At 54.9% G+C, this 14,714-nt stretch overlaps 1 protein-coding gene across 3 annotated transcripts in view; it reads right to left on the bottom strand.

Annotated features, from left to right (window-relative positions):
• PPIL2 (peptidylprolyl isomerase like 2) overlaps positions 1-14,714 on the bottom strand; it is a 32,109-nt gene that overhangs the window by 5,292 nt on the left and 12,103 nt on the right. For all 3 annotated transcript variants that reach the window (XM_008959883.3, XM_008959885.4, XM_008959884.3), the window contains exons 7-15: positions 11,298-11,389; positions 10,162-10,251; positions 9,391-9,466; positions 7,693-7,853; positions 6,058-6,133; positions 5,618-5,724; positions 4,886-4,975; positions 4,512-4,545; positions 3,769-3,886 (exon numbers count right to left, since the gene is read on the bottom strand). In XM_008959883.3, coding sequence (XP_008958131.1) covers positions 3,769-3,886; positions 4,512-4,545; positions 4,886-4,975; positions 5,618-5,724; positions 6,058-6,133; positions 7,693-7,853; positions 9,391-9,466; positions 10,162-10,251; positions 11,298-11,389 — 844 coding nt within the window. The remainder of the gene's footprint in view (positions 1-3,768; positions 3,887-4,511; positions 4,546-4,885; positions 4,976-5,617; positions 5,725-6,057; positions 6,134-7,692; positions 7,854-9,390; positions 9,467-10,161; positions 10,252-11,297; positions 11,390-14,714) is intronic.

Below are 14,714 nucleotides of genomic sequence, written 5' to 3'. Positions count from 1 at the left end.
ACCTTAGACCAGAAGTAAAACATCTAATTTCCAAACCAGCAGAAAGAGAAGAGAAGCAAATGAAAATAAATATAAAAAATGGTAACTAGAAAGCAACAAGATCATAGAACGCAATAGACCACCTGAAGAATTAAGTCCACATTTAAGATTGTCAGGATTGGCCAGGCACAGTGGCTCACGCCTGTAATCCCAGCACTTTGGGAGGCCAAGGTGGGCAGATCACAAGGTCAGGAGATCGAGACCATCCTCGCTAACACGGTGAAACCCCATCTCTACTAAAAATACAAAAAATTAGGCGTGTGGCGGGCGCCTGTAGTCCCAGCTACTAGGGAGGCTGAGGCAGGAGAATGGCATGAACCTGGGAGGCGGAGCTTGCAGTGAGCCGAGATCACGCCGCTGCACTACAGCCTGGGGGACGGAGCGAGACTCCGTCTCAAAGAAAAAAAAAAAAAAAAAAGACTGTCAGGATGAAGGAGAACACGACAGACCCCAGCTGTGAGCCTTCAAAAAGCCCTCAGAGGGCAGAGCCAGAGAGGCTGAAAAGAAAACGATGGAAGACATGGGGTGGGTCCCGGCGCTAGCGGCACGGAGCACTCCCCAGGGTGGTGCAGGCAGGCACAGCCCACAACCCGGCTGGTGAGACACAGGACTTAACCTCCACTGCATCAAACATGCACCCCCCAGCCATGCAGGGACACGCTCCTGAGCCCACCAAGTCTGACCACACCCGAGGCCACCAGACAAGTGTCCGCAGATGTGACATCTGCAACGGTGCAGACCTGAGCTCTGACCTGCAAGCAGTTCCCTCTCTCGCTGATTTCTAACACAGTGAAGGAAACTAGAAGCAGAATTAAACTCAGATAAGAGGAAAGTAAAAGAACCATCCTGAGGCAAGCTCCTCCTAGAAAATCTTTTTTTTTTTTATGGAGACGGAGTCTCGCTCTGTCACCCAGGCTGGAGGGCTGGAGTGCAGTGGCGCGATCTCGGCTCAACGCAAGCTCTGCCTCCTGGGTTCACGCCATTCTCCTGCCTCAGCCTCCTGAGTAGCTGGGACTACAGGCGCCTGCCACCATGCCCGGCTAATTTTCTGTATTTTTAGTAGAGATGGGGTTTCACCGTGTTAGCAAGGATGGTCTCGATCTCCTGACCTCGTGATCTGCCTGCCTCGGCCTCCCAAAGTGCTGGGATTATAGGCATGAGCCACCGCGCCTGGCCTCCTCCTGGAAAATCTTTAATTACAAGAATCACAAAAGGGAAAACAAAGCTGTAACAAATTAAAGTCTAATGATCTTTGAATACAGTAAAATAGGCAAACCTTTGGCAACAGTTGTCCAAGAAAGCACAAAATACTACTAGAAATAAGAAGAGAAGGCCGAGCGTGGTGGCTCATGCCTGTAATCTCAGCACTTTGGGAGGCTGAGGTGGGTGGATCACCTGAGGTCAGGAGTTGGAGACCAGCCTGGCCAACATGGTGAAACCCTGTCTCTACTAAAAGTACAAAAAATTATCCTGGTGTGGTGGTGGGCGTCTGTAATCCCAGGAGAACCGCTTGAACCCAGGAGGCAGAGGTTGCAGTGAGCCGAGATCCCGCCATTGCACTCCAGCCTGGGTGACAAGAGTGAAACTCCATCTCATAAAAAAAAAAAAAAAAAAGAAGAGAAGGTGGCAACTGATCTGTCAGCAGTTTCACAGGCTGGTTAAGCCAAAGAGAAATAAAAAATAATAAAATGATTCCCTGCCCTGGCCCCTGCCAAACAACAAAAACAAACCACGCACCCAACCTACTTGAAAATAACCAACAGTCCTAGGCAATCCTTGGCTGAGAAGAAATTGAAAGGGAAGCTACCAACAACCAGCAAGCAGTGAAGAGGGAACGTGCACCCTCAAAATGACAGACGTGGCTATCAGAAGCACACATGGATTAAAGTGAAGAAGGAGGAAAAGCACCATGAAGAAGCAAAGACAGAAACTGAAAACAATTACAAACCCTTCAAAGTGAAGTGAAAACAGACAAACCCTTCAAAGACCACTAAGGGACTGAGGAATGGAAAGTGTGATTAGGAATGAGAAAAAAAAAAGGTCAGCACAGCGAGGCCAAGAGAATACCAGCCTTCATGGAAACAAGTGCCCGTTAACCCTGAAATGAAAGCCCCAAGGAAGTGGCACGAATAGCTGCCAGCTGCCTTTGCCCAGCTGTTAACCACAGCTGACTCCAGTTTGATTTTTTTTTTTTTTTTCCAGACAGGGTCTCACTGCTGCCCAGGATAGAGTGCAGTGGCGCGATCCTAGCTCACTGCAGCTTTGACTTCCCAGGCTCAGATGATCCCCCCACCTCACCCTCCCAAGCAGCTGGGACTACAGGCGCACGCCACCATGCCCCGCTAATTTTTTTTATTTTTTGTAGAGATCGGGTTTTGCCATGTTGCCCAGGCTGCTCTCGAATTCCTGGGCTCAGGCAATCCACCTACCTCAGCCTCCCAAAGTGCTGGGATTACAGGTGTGAGCCACCACGCCCGGCCATCCCTGTGATTTTAACCATTCCAGGCCACAAAGCCACAGCCAGCCCTGCTCGTAACATGCAGGGGCCACACCTGTCACAGCAAAACCTGCTGGAGCCAGTCCACACAACCGAGACCACGTGTGACAGTGAGCTGGCGGAAGGCCACGGCAAAGCCACGACAGGCCAGGGTTCACCCCAGAATGCCACGGAGACACCCATCCACTCTGGCCTTGTAGTGGCCACATCCACAAATCCCAGGAGGACCAGAAAAAGGACAGAATCATCATAGTAGATGCTAACAAAGAAACCTCTAAAAAGTCAGCCACCCTCCTAAAAACAGCCCAACAACAAATGTTCTGAAAAGGCAAAACAGCGATTTCTATGGAGCACAGCAAGATGCCCACATCCTCCTCCCCCATCAGGCCCACGGTGACGTGACGGTGACGTGACTGATGTGCACACCAGGGAAGCAGAGAGCAGACCAGCTTTTGGTGATAAGCGTGACTATCTAGAAAACCCAAAAAAATCTTAAAAACTTCCGAATTATAAGATAATTTGTTAAAGTGGATAGATATAAAATGAACGGTAGTTTTTCTCTACATGAGCAATGATCCCCAAAAGTTGGAAAAAAAAGTCCATTTACAAAAGTATCATAAACTATAAAAAATCCTTAAGAGGTTGCTTTATCCCAGAAGTCACAGGACCCATGTGAAGAAAACGATTGAAAGACTGAAACATAAAATCAGGCCACTGTCTGGGGATGGAAAGGGCACCTCTGTTCTTCCACAATACAGGCATCCGGCCCCTGTGCGCATGGCCCTGCTGGCCCCCCATCCCCTGCCTCCTGCCACCAGACTGCACACTGCTCCCCACATGCACCAGGGCCAGACCTCCTGTGTCTCTCCAGGCGCCTCTCCCTGTCCAGCCTGTGCCCTGCACAACCCCTCCCACACGCTGACCTCCCCCAGCACTGCCTGGCCACAGGCACCCACACGAATGCCTGGTCCCTGTCAAGAAGCCCTTCTGGACCTCCAGTAATTCCCGACTTCTGGTCTCTCGAGGACACACCCGGTGCGGGCAGCTCTCCCTGCTGACTCACTCTGGGGACCCCCTTTTGAACGCAGGTGCACATGCTTGGCCTAGGTGTGCCGTACACTGTCTGGGTATGATTCAGAACCGGCACACCCTTCAGAGAGGGCCAAGAGGAAGAACCCGCAGAGAGTGCCGGCTCACCTCCCAGGCCACCCCAGCCAGCCCAGCTGACTCACAATTGAGACTTGTTGCTGTTGGGCCCGGAGTTGGCCATGCTGAGGATGCCGCGGCCCGTGTGTGAGAGGTTGGGCCGGAACTCATCTTTGAAGGGCTTCCCCCAGTATGACTCCCCACCTGGAAGAGAAAGGCCCATGGGAGCAGGAAAGCCTGGGCCCCAGCCGAGGCAGAACTAGAAACCTCATAGTCCCGAGGGGCATCAGGGCCTTGCTGAGCCCAGCCTGGGGCAGGGGCACTTGATAGGGTGGCTCCCAGCCCCACGTCACCAACTCCTGGGTCCCTTGGAGCCCCCACGCCTCCAAACAGGCAGGCTGCTGCCCACTCACCCCAGCCCCGCCTGGGGCCTGCCCCGGGACAGGGATTAAAGAGTCAAGGCCACCATCATCATCACTCAAGCTATGGGAATACGGAGGTTGGGGGATCTGGACCCAAGCAGCTGCCAGGCTGAGGGGCTTGGAGAGGCTGCAGGAGGGAGGGCTGGCCTCAGTCTGAGGCAAACCCCAGGGGCCCAGGGAAGAGATCACACACTCTTGCCTCCTCTACCATGCAGGCCTCACAGCCACCTGGAAATGAGAAAACTGAGGGCCAGGCCTGAGGGGGCACAGCACTGATGGCTGCCAGTCGTTCCACCCTGGTCTAGCAGATTCCATGTCTGAGCTGTGCACAACCCCTGCCCAGCTACCCCCTCATGCCCCACGGAGCAGCCAAAGTGCCCAGAGAGGGGCCCAGCACCAGTACCTACCCGTGCCTGTGCCTGTGGGGTCGCCCCCTTGGATCTGTGAAAACAAAAGCCAGTGAGCAAGTCACACTCTGAGACCCGAGGCCCACTGCCTGCCTGACTGAAGGACACCCCTCCTGCCAGATGGCTCCACACAGGGGCTGGGCTCTTGGTGATAATGAGGGGCCCTCCTAGCCACCTCCCTTTGTGAACCCAGTTCTGGATGGGCTGGGGCCTCAAGGGTCAGCCTGTGGGTTCCCCAACAGAGGATCACCGACTGGACTCATCCTGGCCACCGTGGGATGGGCCAGGGCCCTGGGACGGGGCAGGGACAAGCCCACCCAGCCCCCGATGTCCCACCAAGCTCATCTGTGCAGCCAGTGACTCTCGTCACTCACCACAAAGTTCCGGATGGATCTGTGGAAGATGGTGCCATCGTAATAATGCTTCTTGCAAAGCCTGATGAAGTTTTCGCAGGTTTTTGGTGTCTGCAACATAGCCCCAATACTTGTATGAAGCAGAGAGCTGCCAAAGGCAGCTCACCACAGCCACAGGAGGCTTTTTTTTTTTTTTTTTTTGAGGTGGAGTCTTGCTGTTGCCCAGGCTGGAGTGCTGTGGCGCGATCTTGGCTCACTGCAACCTCCGCCTCCTAGGTTCAAGACATTCTCCTGCCTCAGCCTCCCGAGTAGCCAGGACTACAGGCATGCACCACCATGCCTGGCTAATTTTTGTAGTTTTAGTAGAGACGGGTTTCCCCATGTTGGCCAGGCTGGTCTTTAACATGTAGCAGAGTCAGCTGCCCGGCCACACTGGGCAAGGATGGACCCACAACACTAAGCAACAGGACCCGTGCAGCCGCACAGCCCAGAGTACAGCGCATGGGAGAAGTGTGGGCAGAGCAGCAGGTGCGGCTTGGCCCCTTCTCTGAGACACTGGCACCTGTGCGCAGGCCATGCTGCCAACGCGGCCCCCTAGGAAGGACACAGGGCACTGCTGCGGGTCCCGCCTAGTGACAGGCTGAATTTCCTACAACAAGCACATACCAGTGGCAGCCCTATATTTAAGACATGGCTGTCAAATGACCCAGAGATGACCTTGGGGCATGGGGAGTGGCTGGCCTCCACACCCACCAGGTCGCAGTGCAGCTCCAGGTTGAGGTCGCCCTTGTTGGTGTGCAGCCGCACGTAGCCCTTCTTCTTCACAAACTGGTAGCGCAGCACATCCTCGTCGATGGCAGCTACAAGCCAAGGTCCCAGCTCAGCCCCTGCCCTCACCCTGGGGCAGCCCCACCATGCCAGGCAGCACCGGCCTCAGACACACAGGCGGGGACTAGGCTCCAGCTCTGGGGAGAGCAGGGGAGCTGGAGGCCGAGGGTCTGCTTAGGCCACGCACAGGCTCACCCCAGCCTCATGGGGCTGGCAGGGGTTCAGCAGCTAAGAGGGGGAGGACTAGGGGCTCAGGTGACAGTGGGAGCCCCTGACAGACCAATAAAGTGGGAGTCGGGGAGCACACCCACCCCCTGCCACTTTTGGGTCACATGGCAGGTGGCTACAGAGGCAAAGGTGGCTACCTGCTTCATGTGTGGTCTCCGGGACCATCGCGGTGGAGGTGAAGGAAGCGCTGACCTTCCCTGTGGAATAGTGGGCCTGCCAAGGAAACCAGGGTGGCACCTCAGCAGTGCCATGGAGGCAGGTGGGTGGGGACGTGTCGCTTGCCTAGAAGCCAATCACACGCCACCCCTGCCCCCCAGGCCCTGCTTGGTGCCTCTCCTCCAGGAGGGCCTCCCCAACCAGCAGGAGGAAGAAGCCAAGGCTAGGCCAAGCCAGGGTCCCCTGGCCTCTACTGGATCCCGACTCTTATGATATCAGGTGAAACCCCGGAGATAAAATACCACACAGGACTGGCCACCTCAGGGTTAGGAGTGTATGGCTGACTTCTCATTTATTTTTATTTTATTTTAATTTTTTTATGAGACAAGGTCTTGCTCTGTACCCAGGCTGGAGTGCAGTGGTGTGTGATCCTGGTGCACTGCAGCCTCCAACTCCTGGGCTCAAGTGACCCTCCGACCTCAGCCTCCCGAGTAGCTGGGACGACAGGCGCATGCCACCACGCCTGGCTGATTTTTTGTAGAGATAAGGTCTCACTATGTTGTCTAACCTAGTCTTGATCTCCTGGCCTCAAGCAATCCTCCTGCCTCAGCCTCCCAAAATGCTGGGATTACAGGTGTGAGCCACCACGCCTGGCCTCATTTCTTTTTAAAAGTTTCAAACTTTCTACACTAAACACATTACATATTTAATCAGCCCCAATAAATGTTATTTTTTATCATAGAGGAAGAAAAAGGGGTTTCTCCCATGAGAAGAAAATACAAGCCAGGCACAGTGGCTCACACCTGTAATTCCAGCACTTTCGGAGGCCAAGGCAGGAGGCTCTCACTTGAAGCCAGGAATTCAAGACCAGCTTAGACAACATAGCAAGATCCTGTTTCCAAAAGAAAAAAAAAAGTAATATATCAAAGTGCTAAGGGCAGTGTGTTAGACGGGGTGACACACTGGATAACAAGCTTTCTTTTTCAAATTTTCCAGAATTTGAATAATTCTTTAAGAAGGAGAACTTCAGAGCTACCTGCCCATGTCTCTGCACTCCCCCTAGCTCCAGATCCCCACGCTCTGCCTGACAGGAGGAAGAAGCAAACACGACAGCCCCAGACAGGCGGCACTGTGCAGTCCCAGGCATACCATCCACCTCAGCACCGCAGCAGACCGTGAAACGCCCCAACTCTCCCTGGCATGGCTTTGGGCCCCAGTGCACATCGGGCCCTGCCCTCCCAGCCACCACAGAACCACATGTGCCCGCTCAACGTGCCTGCCCTGGCTACTGAGCTCAGGCTGGGACCACAGCACAAGGCAGACCTTCTGTGGCAGGGATCTCCCCTCCATGCCCCCACACACCCCTTGGTTCTTCAACGACCAGTGTGGACATCAGCCCCTCCCCTTCTGCCCTCTCAGATTCTATCTGCCTCAGGGCAGCCCCAGGGCTGTGCATTCAGAGCCATCAGGGGCACCACAGCTCTGGGGGATCCTGGCTGCCTCCCTGCCGTGTATCCCAGGCCCCCATGAGCCCCTTTCCCAGGACCACTCCAAGAGGCCATGAGATGGGCAGGAAGATGGGGCTTGGGCTTGGCCGAGTGCCCTCCGCCACTCACAGCGTTCAGCTTGTCCACTTTCTTCTTCTCCGGGGCCTTCATGGTGGCTGCCAGAATCTCGTCCCCTTTGAACTCCTTGTAGAGCTCCTGCAGGGTCTCTCGGGTCTCGGCATTTGTATTTTTCAGATAATAAGACGGGTCCTGTTTGGCCTTCTCTTCATCTACAAAACAGTAGCATGGCCCTGACCCGCCGAGCCCCCAGTAGCCTCCCCACACACATGTGCTGGGGACACAGATCTAGAATAGCCCAGGGCCGTCCAGCCATGGCGCAGGCACTGTGCCACTGCCAGCCACAGAATGCCACAGTGCCCCGCTACAGGCCTGAAGGTCTCCCCAGGCAGTTCACAAGGGTCTCAGGATGGACTTCAGGTTGATTTGTATATTTTATATTTATCTGTATATTCTAATCTTTTTAGAGTATACGCTTTGCTTTTTTTTTCTTTTCTTTTTTTTTTTTTTTGTGGAGATGGAGTCTCGCTCTATCGTCCAGGCTGGAGTGCAGTGGTGCGATCTCGGCTCACTGCAAGTTCTGCCTCCCAGGTTCACGCCATTCTCCTGCCTCAGCCTCCTGAGTAGCTGGGACTACAGGCGCCCGCCACCACGCCCGGCTAATTTTTTTGTGTTTTTAGTAAAGACGGGGTTTCACCATGTTAGCCAGGATGGTCTCAATCTTGTAACCTCGTGATCCACCTGCCTCAGCCTCCCAAAGTGCTGGGATTACAGGCGTGACCCACCGCGCCCAGCCTTTTGAGACAGGGTCTAGCTCTGTTGCCCCAGCTAGAAAGCAGTTGCAAGATCTCAGCTCACTGTAGCCTCCACCTCCTGGGCTCAATCGATTCTCCTGCCTCAGCCCCCCAAGTAGCTGGGGCTACAGGCGCACCAACTACACCCAGCTAATTTTTCTATTTTTTGTAGAGACAGGGTGTCCCCATGTTGCCCAGGCTAGTCTTGAACTCTTGAGCTCAAGCAATCCGCCTGCCTTGGCCTCCCAAAGTGCTGGGATTACAGGCATAAGCCACCACACCCAGTTGCTTTGCTTCTGTAATTTTAAAGGTTATTTTTATTTAAAATAATAGAAGTGTTTGGGGGTCTTTCCAGATGTGAAATCACCCATTCTTGCCGACTCAGGAGGGTGCCTGCTGCCTACTGGGCCTTGGACAGCAGCCCACCCTGTGGAGAGGGGCCGGCATCCCTGTGCAGAGAGCACAGACACGGCCCAGCCCCAACCCTGACCTCAGGCTCTCCTGACTCAAATCTCCCCCAGTTCACGTGCTCAGCCTACCTAAAACCCGTTCAAACAATGCTCACGAAGTGCCCAGGCCACTGCTCTGCAGCACAAGGCCAAGTGACCTCTGAACATGAGTCCTGCTGGCTCCTCCAAGGCTGCAGGACAGCCACCAGAGGCCAGGGAAACAGGAGGACCCCGTCACCCCACCACCTGCCCACTGACAGCACCGGCCAGTCTGCAGGGAGCAGGGGAACCTGAGCAGGTGTGCTGGCAGGGCAGCAAGTCTATCCCGCCCATTGTTTCTGAGGCTGCAGTTGGCTCAGATTCTCTGAACACTGGTTCAGAAAATGCAGGGCCTGTCTGGGCTGGGACCCCCTGACCTCCAGGAAAGGGGGGGCTTTACCCAGGGAGCACTGTCCCAATTTCACCCAAAAGCCCCCTCGCCTAGCCCAGCCCCTAGGTGTACATACCTGGGTCTATTATTTTCATGTTATTCTTCACATGATAGAAGTTAGAGACATTGAACTTGTCCAAATTGGTGGGGTCCTGTGGCAAAAAGAGAATGCCCAGCAGAGTGAACCCAGCCTACGGCCAAATGGCAGCCACATGCAGCAAAGGACGGCCAGCTGTCAGAGGTGCGGAAGAGGCCAGGGCTACACTGAGGTTGGGGGAGTCAAGCAGGGCATGAGGGAGGAGGTGGTCTGCCCCAGGCAGGGCAGCAAACAGGGGCAGGGGCAGGGACGGGGACGCAGCCTCGCTAGCTGCTGGCTGAGCTGTGACCTTCCTCCAGGCACATGGCTAACGAGCATTCATCGCTGTTACGGAGCTATCGGACCGGAACGTGGGCAGCCGTGGGCCGACCTCTGGTTAGAATGGGACAAGCCACAGAGGTGATTGACTCAGCAGGCCACGCTCCAGCCAGCACCTGCTTTTCTAAGTCAGTGTTTTTCATTAATTCACTTGGGGTTCTCTGACACCTGCAGGGAGCCCTGTGCCAGATACAGGGTCTTTGCAGAGCTCATGCCAGCTCCTGCCCTCGAGGCGCTGAAGCAGAGCCAGGCCTGCAGAGTGGCCATTCAGATGCCTCAGGTGGCTTTGAGGACAGATATGAGGGGCCCTGACATGGGGGTAGGGGATCGGGGAGGAGATGTAAGAGCTAGACTGAGGAGGCAGCCCTGTAGAGGCCTGGGCTGGCTGCAGGTGCTGAAGGCAGCTGGGGCAGGCGGGCAGGGGACACTCACCTGGAGGGTGATGATGTCCTGCCGGGAGAAGGGCTCGTCGGTCAGCAGGTCCCGGAAGTTCTTGGCCTTGATATTTAGCTGTTCCACTGCCTATAGCCAGGAGGAAGTGGTTTTACGATGCCTGCCCCAAGCCTTGGCACAGGGGACTGCAAGCAGGGAGGCCTGGAGCTGGCCCCGACCATGGCACGATTTGAGAGGCATGAGGAATGAGAGAGACAGCAGTGTACACCCCACTGGCTGAAAGCAGTGGCTCCCACAAAGGCAGAGCTGGCTGGGCCTCAGATGATGAGCCAGTTCACCCTCGCAGCAACCTTCCTGCAGGAAGCTCTTGTCTGCACACTGATCAGCAAAAAGACTCAGCGAGTCACCCGCCCACTCGCTGCAGGCTTCGCCAAGCTCCTCCCATGCACAGGTATGGTGCCAGGCCCCCGTGGGCAGGGGCTGTGCACACAAGATGCCTGCACTCCTGCGGTGCGGTCTAGCAGAGCCCTCACTCCACTAACGAGGACTGACCATGCCAGTTTGTGCAGGCTTCTGGCAAGAAGTGGCCCCCAAGGCCCCTGGAGCAGCGCTGGCCACCTACACCCCACAAACGTCCAGGTGCAGGATTGACAACGGCGCAAAGGTCGGCTTTCCCGCCATGTGGGGCGTGCCCTGCCTCACCCGAGAGGAGGACCCACGTGTGAACATGGCTGTCTCCTCTCTCCCTATACCCGCTCCCTGCCAGAACTCCTCCAGGGGACAGCTCCCTCCCGGGGGCAAGTGACTCCATCCAGATCCGGGGCGAGCACTCCCCTCACAGCCCTAGAGGCCTGTCCTCAGAACATGGGTGCCTTCCCAGCACCTGGGCTTTGCTGAAGACGCGGAAGGACCTCTTGGGGTTTAAGGGTCCCTGCTGGGCAGCCAGGACTGCCTGGATTCCGAAGGATGCACCTCCCCCAACCCTTTTTTTGACCTGCCTGAAAATGGGGAGGCTGCACTGCCAGAGCTTTGCTAGATGACCATGCCTGTGGCTGTGACTGTAAACCCCACGAGGACAGGCCGTACACGTAGCACACAGCCCAGCCAGTGTATACTAGGAACACACAGCAGAGATCTCCCCACCGCTGTCTCCAGGCCCCGGAGCGAGGACACACCTCATAGGCGTAGACGTTGCCGGTCGTCCTCACAGCCACGATGTGGGTGTTGTTGGTGAACACGGTAAACAGCACTGGGCAGTGGTACTTCCCTAGAGAGAAGGCACACACAGGGAGGCCAGTCACCTCTGCGGGCTGTGAACATCCCAATGAGGACCGCAGAGGGCCAGGGCAGGACAGAACTCGGCCAAAGTCAGCGATGGGAGGAGGTGGAACCCCATGTCAGCTGCCAGAGCAGGGAACCATGGGGACAACTGCTCACCCCCTCAAGCCCTTCCACACCGTTAGGAAACTCCTATTCATCCTGCAAGACCCAATCCCGGCATCGTCTTCCTCAGATCCTCCAGCCCACCCCTGGGTGATCACCATACTAGCCTCCTCCTCCTACTGAAGTTGGCCCTCGGCAGGAAACAACCCATGTTCCAGCCCTGACAGCTCTACCTCCTCTCACCCACATCCTCCGCCAGCCCCCTGGTCAGCTCTTCCTTCAGAACCGCCCATCCCCTTCCCTGCCTACTGTCTTTTTTTTGTTTTGCTCTGTTTTTGTTTTTTTTTTGAGACGGAGTCTCGCTCTGTCACCCAGGCTGGAGTGCAGTGGCACAATCTCGGCTCACTGCAAGCTCCGCCTCCCAGGTTCACGCCATTCTCCTGCCTCAGCCTCCTGAGTAGCTGGGACTACAGGTGCCTGCCATCATGCCCGGCTAATTTTTCTGTATTTTTAGTAGAGATGGGGTTTCACCATGTTAGCAAGGATGGTCTCGATCTCCTGACCTAATGATCTGCTCACCTCGGCCTCCCAAAGTGCTGGGATTACAGGTGTGAGCCACTGCACCCGGCCTTGTTTTACTCTGTTTTGAGATGGAGTCTTGCTCTGTCACCCAGGCTGAGGTTCAGTAGCGTGATCTCGGCTCACTGCAACCTCCATCTCCTGGGTTCCAGCGATCCTGCTGCCTCCGCCTCCCGAGTAGCTGAGACTACAGGCATGCGTGCGTCACCATGTACGACTAATTTTTGTATTTTTAGTAGAGACAGTGTTTCACCACCTTGGCCAGACTGGTCCCGAACTCCTGACCTCAAGTCATCTGCCTGCCTCAGCCTCTCAAAGTGCTGGCATTACAGGCATGAGCCACTGCACCTGGCCTTGGTTACTGTCTCTCTGCCTGTAAGTCCCCACCCAGTGGCCAGGGGCCCTGTCAAAGTGCCCACTTCTGGGGATAAAGTAAGTGCACTTCTGGGGATAAAGTAAGTGCAGTAGGGGGACTCAGAAACATCAACCACATGTATTTGTGGGGACTTTTTCTTTTTTTTTTTTTGAGACAGAGTCTTGCCCTGTTGCCCAGGCTGCAGTGCAGTGGCATGATCTCCTCGGCTCACTGCCAGCTCCGCCTCCCGGGTTCACGCCATTCTCCTGCCTCAGCCTCCTGAGTAGCTGGGACTACAGGCGCCTGCCACCATGCCCGGCTAATTTTTTGTATTTTTTTAGTAGAGACGGGGTTTCACCGTGTTAGCCAGGATGGTCTCGATCTCCTGATCTCGTGATCCGCCCACCTTGGCCTCCCAAAGTGCTGGGATTACAGGCGTGAGCCACCGCACCTGGCCTTGTGGGGACTTTTTCTTAAAAAAAATCCTGATTTGAGGCCAAGTTAGAGCCTCAAATTAGTTAGAGCCTCAAGTTAGAGGTGGCTCACACCTCTAGTCCCAGTGCTTTGGGAGGCCAAGGTGGGAGGATTGCTTGAGGTCAGGAGTTTGAGACCAGCCTAGGCGATAGGCTGAAACTCTGTTTTTTTGTTTTGTTTTGTTTTTTGAGACAGGGTCTAGCTCTATCACCCAGGCTGGAATGCAGTGGCGCAATCACAGCTCACTGCAGTCTCAACTTCCCAAGCTCCAATAATCCTCCCACCTCAGCCTCCCAAGTAGCTGGGACTACAGGTGTGCTCAACCACACTGGCTAATTTTTAGGTTTCATTTTGTAGAGACAAGGTTTCATTATGTTGCCCAGGCTGGTCTTGAACTCCTGGGCTCAAGCAATCCTCCCACCTTGGCCTCCCAAAGTGCTGAGATTGCAGGCATAAACCATGGTGCCCAGCTGTTTTTTTTTTTGGTGGGGGGATGCTGAGGCGGGAGGATCACTTGAGCCCAGGACTTCAAGACCAGCCTGGGTGACATAGGGAAACCTCATCTCTACAAAAATAAAAATTAAAAAAGTAGTTGGGGCTGGGCGCGGTGGCTCACACCTGTAATCCCAGCACTTTCGGAGACAGAGGCGGGAGGATCACCTGAGGTCGGGAGTTTGAGACCAGCCTGACCAACATGGAGAAACCCCGTCTCTACTAAAAATACAAAATTAGCCAGGTGTGGTGGCACATGCCTGTAATCCCAGCCACTCGGGAGGCTGAGCCAGGAGAATCGCTTGAACCCAAGAGGCGGAGGTTGCAGTGAGCCGAGATCACGCCATTGCACTCCAGCCTGGGCAACAAGAGCGAAACTCCATCTCAAAAAAAAAAAAAAAAAAAAAATTGGCTGGGCATGGTAGTACATGCCTGTGGTCCCATCTACTTGGGAGACTGAGGTGGAAGGAGCACTTGGTCCTGGAAGGTCGAAGCGACAGTGCGCTCTGATCATGCCACTACACTCCAGCCTGGGCAACAGGGCAAGACCATGTCTCAAAAACAAACAAACAAACAAACAAAAATCCTTCTGATGTGAAAACTATTTTTTAAATTGGGGCTTCAGCATCATGCAAGGGGGTACTGGTGGGAGCAAAGACAGAACTGCACAGATGGGAGACAGCAGGGGCTGGAGTTGGTGATGGGCACAGGGGAGGCGTATCACACCTCCTCTCTCCACTTTCACGCACGGGGAATTCCAATTAACAAAGAAACAGGTGGGGCGCAGTGGCTCACGCCTGTAATCCCAGCACTTTGGGAGGCTGAGGCAGGTGGATCACTTGAGCCCAGGAGTTCGAGACCAGCCTGGCCAACATGGTGAAACCCTGTCTCTACAAAAAACACAAAAACTAGCTGGGTGCAGTGGTGGTGCCTGTAGTCCCAGCTACTTGGGAGGCTGAGGTGGGAGGATCTCTTGAACCCAGGAGGCAGAGGTTGCAGTGAGCTGAGACTGTGCCACTGCATTCCAGCCTGGGTGACAGAGACCTCATTTCAAAAGAAAAAAGGAAACACAACAAAAGAAGCTGACTGCCAGGTCAAAGTTTAAAAAAAAAAAAAAAAAAAGGCTGGACCTCATTCCTCCCTCAGTGGCTCTCATCTTGGAGCGGAAGCCCAAGTCCTCCTGTGGCTCCCAGGCCCCAAAGGACTGCTCTGCACACCATCCCCACCCCTGACCTCTGTCACCACATCCCCTGCTTCCACCGCTAGCACACGCTGTTCCAGCCACATTGGACTCCCAGCTGGGCACAGA

The sequence above is a fragment of the Pan paniscus genome, chromosome 23, assembly GCF_029289425.2.
Source record: "Pan paniscus chromosome 23, NHGRI_mPanPan1-v2.0_pri, whole genome shotgun sequence".
NCBI classification, from domain to species: Eukaryota; Metazoa; Chordata; class Mammalia; order Primates; family Hominidae; genus Pan; species Pan paniscus.
The sequence above is the reverse complement of the archived record's forward strand: the minus strand, read 5'-3'. Positions and strand labels throughout refer to the sequence as shown.